Here is a 7,189-nt window from a genome sequence, read left to right as displayed (position 1 = left end):
TTGTGACGCGACTTGCCTCGTCGCTCTGTCTCTCTCGTATGCACTCAGGCAGTGCGAGATGCGAGAGAGAGGAACAGACCGCCCGCTCGGAATCAGCCCCGGCGGGGAAAGACCGGGGAGGAGGCGCTCTCGATGCTCTCGATGGGGCGGGGAAGGGAAGGAACGACAAACGCGAGAGTCAAACCAAGGCCAGTACTTTTATTGATTGATTCATTCAATATTTTGGAATATCCACAGAGACACAGTGAAACAGGGGGATGGCTGGGAATGGTGATAGCTAGCTGTGGTAAGCAAAAGAACTAAAACAGGAATGAGACGCCTTTTACATTATACCAAAACATAGAATGTGTCAAATAAACAGGCTTGATCATTAGAATAATATATTTCTATATGTATAGAAGAAGCTCTATTATATAACTGGAAACATAATTGTGAAAAGAAAAACAAAGAAATTGGTAACTGGTAAACATAGCATCCTAAATTTAAAAAAAAAATCATCATAAAATAATTACAACCTAATGAAAGATTGATAGCATATAAATATTTTCATTCGGTTACAGCTTGGGCATCCTAGGCCTCGGTCAGCGGTCTTAACATATCTTTGGGTTAAATACACACAAAAAATAGACAAAATAAAAATAAATTGGACAAAGGAAAAAAACAAACTATAACAACTTCAAAGCATATAACAGCATTCAAAGATAAACCCATGCAGGCTGGGTGTGGGAATAGCTCCAAATGTAATAGATTTGTACCACAAAAAATAAGGGTTTTGTTTGATTTTAAAAACAAAGCCAAAATAGAAATGATTAAAAGTGTTCAAAATAAAGGAAACAACAAAGTGGTCAATTATATACAGGCGTCTAAATTACATAAATCTAATCCACAATTCCAAACAGTGAACAGTGCCATAGCACAATAGCACTATTCAAGAGTCAGGTTGAACCTCAAGTCACAAAATTAGAAACATCTTGGAACCTGGTAATTAATTTCACAATATATGGCACAGAGCATGGAGCAATAATTACACAATCTCACGATACATCATTACTCACAATCAAATTCGTATTTCACATTTGTGATCATCAATACATTATACAGCAGGATTGAAGCCTTAAACATTCCTAGAACAATACATGACAATCAAATTTGATATTCATCTTCAGCTAAGGGCGCCTTCAATCAGTCTCAGTTTAAAACAGTAAGCTGGGCATTCTACTAAAAAATATACTTCATTCTCTGAAAGCTTAAGATGACAGTATCTGAGTGTCTTGTTCGAGATCTCACTAACTCGTGAGATTTTATAGCATGCTTTCCCAGACACATTTCAATCTCATGTCAAAGACATCAAACTCAGTAAGGCACCATTGCAAGGCAAATTTAGGAACATTAGTAGTTGTCTAACAACATAGAACTTAAATAAAAGTACCAAGGACCATGATAACACATATGAGCATCAAGCAATCGAGACAAGTCCTAAGATGTAAATATACAGTACACACAAACTGAAAAATGTTTTAAACTAACAATCCAACACCATAGGGTTTAGTCAACCATGACACTGTCTTTAAACCTACTTCATAGAAGTGCTTAAAGTTATGCAAGGCACAGTGAAGTACAGAACCTCCTGCACTGTTGAACATGCCTCTTAACAAAGTCTTTAGTGCTTAAACTTAAGATGACTAAATTGTGATGCTATATAAAATTATTGTCAAGAAGTCCAGACAACTGAGGAGAGAAATAAATAAGAGACTTTGTAGGAAATGGCGGGTAGCAACCTGTCTCTACATCTACAAGGAAAGTTAACCCCTACCAAATCAGGAAGTGGAATGTTTGCATAACAGGAAGGGGGCAACACTCCCCCATTTCCATCCCAGGAATAAATAAATAAAAATAAAACTAGAACAAAGTAATTCAATCTTGATTGAAAAATAAAATTCTGGAGATTCATCTGATTATTAATGACAAGCATAATTTAAAACTTTCCTAAAACTAAAACCTAGCTAAGACTTGCATTATACATTCAAAAAGATTAAAAATATTGAAAAGGGAATGTATGAAAAGTTCACACTAAGTAAAATTGGTACAGATCTTTTAAAACAACAGTTTCATGAAAGTCAATATAAAAACCAATGTTCTACAATGAAACTGATCCCTTGAGATTTCACATATCTCTTATCGTCTCTACATAATACATACATTTATATATTGCTTGTTGAAAGCTCCTAAATTTCCTATTAACGGAAGTTAACATTGACACATATTGTGGAATGATGAGCCATGGCCAGGTGTCCACACAAAGAACACAGCTGCCTTTGAACAGAAATACTTCTTCACAAACAGTTCTTTTGTGTTAGATTTGAATAAAAATAATTCTGTTTGTACAAGTTGTTTATGCTGAGAATTTCTAAACAACACTAGGAGATAGGTAGAATGGAATGTTTACAAAACTGCCAATACTTATCACAAGACAAAGCAGGCAGAATAACACTGAAAGAGAATGTTAGCCATTCTGTTAGCTGGAATGCTAAACAGTAGAATGTAAGTTAAAGTGCAGTGCTTTCAACTGGGGTGCAGGTGTCAGCAAAGCCACACGAGCCGTTCGCGGTGATAGGTTGGCCTTCCTTTATAGCATGGAGGGATGGGGGCCCGGGACGCACGCTCTCGGGCGTTCGGGCTTCCGGTGTGGTGGACTCACTCGAATTAGGACTGCGACCTGACGGTACAAAAAGAAAAAAAATAGCAAAAGTCTCAAAACCAAGTCAAAAATTTGTCATTAATTGTTCATTAATTTAGTCCATACATACCAGAATAGTTGAATATGTCCATTTTCAGATCATTAGGAAGAGAGGCACCAACAGAAATGTGCATGGCAAGACCTTCTAACCATACTTCCATTACTTCAAAAGGTGGTCTGAAAATGAGAAAAAAAAATCCGTTTAACATATAGGTGTGAAGTTCCTTAAAGGTCAATAAAAGAAGAAATAAACAAACACTAACCTTCTGTCAGGATTGAGATCACAACAGAGGAAGGCAATTTTGTAGAAAGGTTCAGGGCAAGTGGAACAAAATTTATCACGAAAAATGGTTTGATTCAAGCCAAAGTCTGAGGATCTTGGCAGGTAGTCTGGGTCAGCAAGCACTCTTCCAATAATCTCACAAAGTACAATACCAAATGAGAAAACATCAACCTTCTCATCATACTTGTTTCCCTTCATCATTTCTGGAGCCATCCAATAGGGATTGCCAACAACAGTGTATCTTTTCTTTCTTTCACACCGTCTATTGCCAACTCCACGCTTGTTGCCATAACGTCTTCTATCAGCACCCATATTGACATTGGGTTGACTTTGTGAAATAATTCTTGCAAGACCAAAGTCTGCCACAATTACTGTCTTGTCCTCCCTGACAAGACAATTGTTTGAATTGAGATCTCGATGAATTATATTTCTCTGATGAAGATATGCCATTCCAGATGCTATGTCTTTTGCAAAGTTGATCCGCTGCTCCCATGGTAAGGGTTCTGATAGATCATGTACTAGGTCCTTTAAGGTACCACCTGGCACATACTCAGTCACCAGATGGAGTCTTTTGTCTTTATAAAGGACACCAATAAATCTTAAAACATTACTATGGTGCAAGCTACGTAACACAGCAACCTGGGAACCAGAATTAAATATTAGGGACAAGTTTTTACTGAAACTTGCAGCTGAACAAAATTAATAACTCTGGAAAAGTTGTTCTGTACCTCTTTGACAAAGTTTTTCTGTGCTTCCTCATCAACACGATACAGCTCTTTCAGAACCATTACCTCATTAGTTTCTCGATGGGTAACTTTGTAAACTTGACCAAAGAATCCCTTCCCTAAAAGCTCTCCTTTGACAAGATCCGATGCCCTAAAAATACGCTGGTTCTTTGGTTCAACTCTGAATGAGTGAGTTCTGGAAAGGTCACATGGGCCTTCCCTGCTTGCAGGTGGAGATCTGTAATAAATTCATCATCTTTCAGATAAACAATATCTTGAAGAAGGACAACTTCAATGGAATTATAACACAACACAACTGACCCTTCCAATAGTCTTGACATGGATGATGACCGCTCCTTGTCACAATTTCCTCGATTTCTGCGCAATTGTCTGGATGATCTTGAGCTACTCATATAGCCCTCATCTTTCCGTCGAAATATTCTCTCTCTGTCAGAGACTGGCTTAGAGCTACTGGTACTTTGACATGTCACTTCAGTATTGCAACTGTTTGGACTTGAAGCACTGTTAACAATATCACAATCTTTATCTTTCTTCTTGCTGATGTCTGCAAGAGCTTCTATAGCACTATTGACTATTTGAGAAGGAAAAAGCAGTCTTCTACTCAGAGCATCAGGGTCATGCTCTATAGTAAGCTGCAATAAATAACGTAATGTAGAGGCCATTTCAAAATAAAGAACTGACAAAACACTAAATTTTTGTTGTATTGTATATTTTTAAATACCTGAAGAGACTGGTCAGAGCATCGAATTAGGTTTTCTATGTCTTGAATTGGCTGGTTTCCAATTGGAGATCCATTCACTTCCAATATTCTGTCACCAATGTGTAAGGACATAAGATCTGCACTCATATCCAATCTGAAAATTTTGAAACAGTTATTTTGAAATTAGACATAAAGCATTTGTCAATTGTGGACACAGGTTGTCGATTTTCATAGGAATACAGTAGTTAAGAATAACAAAAGCAGTCTAGACAAAAAGTTGGAAAAGCTAGAAGCTGTGATCTGGACTATACTAATAAGTTATACACTGGCTAATGAAAGAAGTAAATACAGTTGAATGCGCACTTTGAGTGACAGAGTTCTAATGAGTGATAGATTATAGAAAACTGCTATATGAACTAAATACTGTGAAATATTTTACAGATATAAACTTGTAAAAAATAACATGTTAAAGTACAATAGCCCAGGTTTAGAATCAAATAAATTTGTTAAACAAACAAACAAACAAACTCATACCGTATTGCTCTTGGTTGGCATCTGAATGGAATGGATCGATTGAAGCGGAGTTCGCAGCAGAACCTAAAGGCTGCTGCCAATATGGACACTGCATATTCGTATACCTTGTGCCGTAGATTAGAAAGGAACCTGTAAAGCATTAGTTGTTATTGTGGTTATAGATCACAATATAAGTTTGTTATGTTCTTTAAGCCAGGAATGGGATGTCAATGACAAATGAATCATATAAGGCTTTATACAGTATGTTAAGAAAAATTTGTACAGTAGGTTCAATGCTAGATATTTCTAATTGATTTACAAATGTAAAAAAAAAATGGCTTAAAAGCCATTTACTTTAAATGATAACAAGTAAAATTTGACCAGAAGTTACACAGTAGTTATCATACATATTTACAAGCTTTGCTATGTATCTGCAGTGAAGATAAAAGGCATTCATGCACGTTAGGTGTGAACAGAAGTTAATTCTTAAAAAAAATAAATACCATGAGCTCCCTTTAATGAGCACATGCAGCATTACAAATTTGACTGAAGAACTTACTGGGATATTCGCATGCCTTGGCCTGCTACTGGTCTTCCATGAGCACTTTCTAAGCTCAGTTTGATCCCTCTTTGACCAGTGTCTCCAACAGCAGGTATTTCAACTAATCGGATGGAATGTGGTTTACGGACAAAGGGAGCAGCTGCCATGGATTTGGAAAGAGGCTGCATTTGGCGTTTGTAGCAGACACCACTGAAATTAAAGAACTATATTATGACACCTAAAACAAAACAAAATACCATGGGATGGATTTAAATTTTAAAATACCCACCAGTAGAGCTTTGAACGCTCAACCAAGGCGTATGATTCACCATCACCAATAAAACATGAACATGAAGAGCACCGGAAGCATTCTGGGTGAAATTTATGATCTCCTGCGACCATAACTGGACCTGTAATAATCTGGAAACAGTCCATATTGAAATTAGTACAATGAACAGAAGACTACTACAGATGGCAAGAAAACAGTCAATGAGCCAATGAAAAACTCACCTGGGAACAGTCTTGACATGATTCTCCATATCTTGACCAATAATCATCTTTGCAGAAGAGAAGGCCATCTTTCTCAAAGTACCAAGTAGAAAGTGCAATATCACAAGCAGAGCACCTAAGGAAACAAATTTTAAGAAAAGCTGACATTGAAAGAAGATTAATACAGTACACATTTTAGAATTGTAATTTGAAACAAACCTGAAACATTCACTGTGCCAGTCCTGGTTAAGCGCTCGGATGTATTCATCGCTTACTTTGTTTAAGCACCCAGAGCAATAGGCAGGTAGGTGTGATACGTCCCCATCTGCCTCGTCAGGAGCATCGCCTAGGAACCAGCAGAAATTATGTCATAAAGCACAGGGTGTCTTTTAAAGTCATACATTTTTTAATATAACCTCTGACAGATGGTCCAATTTCGAAATTAAAAACAGACACACGCATAGCTCAAGCCCAGATAAAAGGACCATAAGCATTCGTTCAAAAAAAAAGTCTCGAATAAAAATACAACTAATTGTTTACAAGTTAACAATCAGAACCAAAATATTGTTGACAGATGCAAGACATGTCACAGACAAACGTCAAAATTTACGGGATGTCATCGTCTACAAACTTGACAAGGTATAGTCGTCAGGAAGGCAACACGTGCGCACAATCCGACTAATTAGCAAATCGTACCTCCTGCAGAGCTATTTTCCATCACAATTTCATTTATGTCCGAGGACCAAGTTGATCGTTCGATTTCATGGCATTTCGCTTATTTCACTGCCACCTTGACGTCAACACGAGGAACGTAAACAAACGTCTGCAGCGCCATCTGGGCGGCCGTGTTTTGTTTCCCGCGGCCTTCTGCCCGCCGCGCCGCCGTTTCGAATGTTGTTGTGTTGTTGCTTTTCAATTGCTTTTTGTCTGTACGAGGATTTCGTGTTTTGACTTCTTCCTTCAAACAAACCGACCTCAAGAAGACCCTTGCAGTTTGATCGGACGGGCCAGAGGTTAGTGAATTATGCGTTGCGGGCGACTAGAGCACACGAAGAGGACACGGACTTGGTAGGCTGACCACAAACGACCTCGCAAAAGACCCGGCACGGAAGTTCTTTCAATTTCAGCCCTCTCTAAAACCTAATTTAGAAAACGAAAACTAGGTGAGGTCGCCTCCTGC

General features: G+C 37.9%; 1 protein-coding gene across 1 annotated transcript; it reads right to left on the bottom strand.

Moving 5' to 3' along the window:
- Positions 1 to 175: 175 nt before the first annotated feature.
- Positions 176 to 6,820, bottom strand: LOC117642503 (LIM domain kinase 1). Its single transcript, XM_034380751.1, has 12 exons — positions 6,706 to 6,820; positions 6,229 to 6,355; positions 6,031 to 6,145; positions 5,810 to 5,940; positions 5,539 to 5,730; positions 5,001 to 5,129; positions 4,488 to 4,620; positions 4,067 to 4,398; positions 3,749 to 3,983; positions 3,001 to 3,659; positions 2,808 to 2,914; positions 176 to 2,716 (listed from the first exon to the last, which is right to left on the bottom strand). The coding sequence occupies exons 1-12, from the start codon at positions 6,725 to 6,727 to the stop codon at positions 2,547 to 2,549; spliced, it is 2,352 nt and encodes a 783-aa protein (XP_034236642.1). The 5' UTR covers positions 6,728 to 6,820; the 3' UTR covers positions 176 to 2,546.
- Between the last annotated feature and the right edge of the window lie 369 nt (positions 6,821 to 7,189).

Source organism: Thrips palmi, unplaced genomic scaffold, assembly GCF_012932325.1.
Source record: "Thrips palmi isolate BJ-2018 unplaced genomic scaffold, TpBJ-2018v1 HiC_scaffold_16, whole genome shotgun sequence".
NCBI lineage: Eukaryota > Metazoa > Arthropoda > Insecta > Thysanoptera > Thripidae > Thrips > Thrips palmi.
The sequence above is the reverse complement of the archived record's forward strand: the minus strand, read 5'-3'. Positions and strand labels throughout refer to the sequence as shown.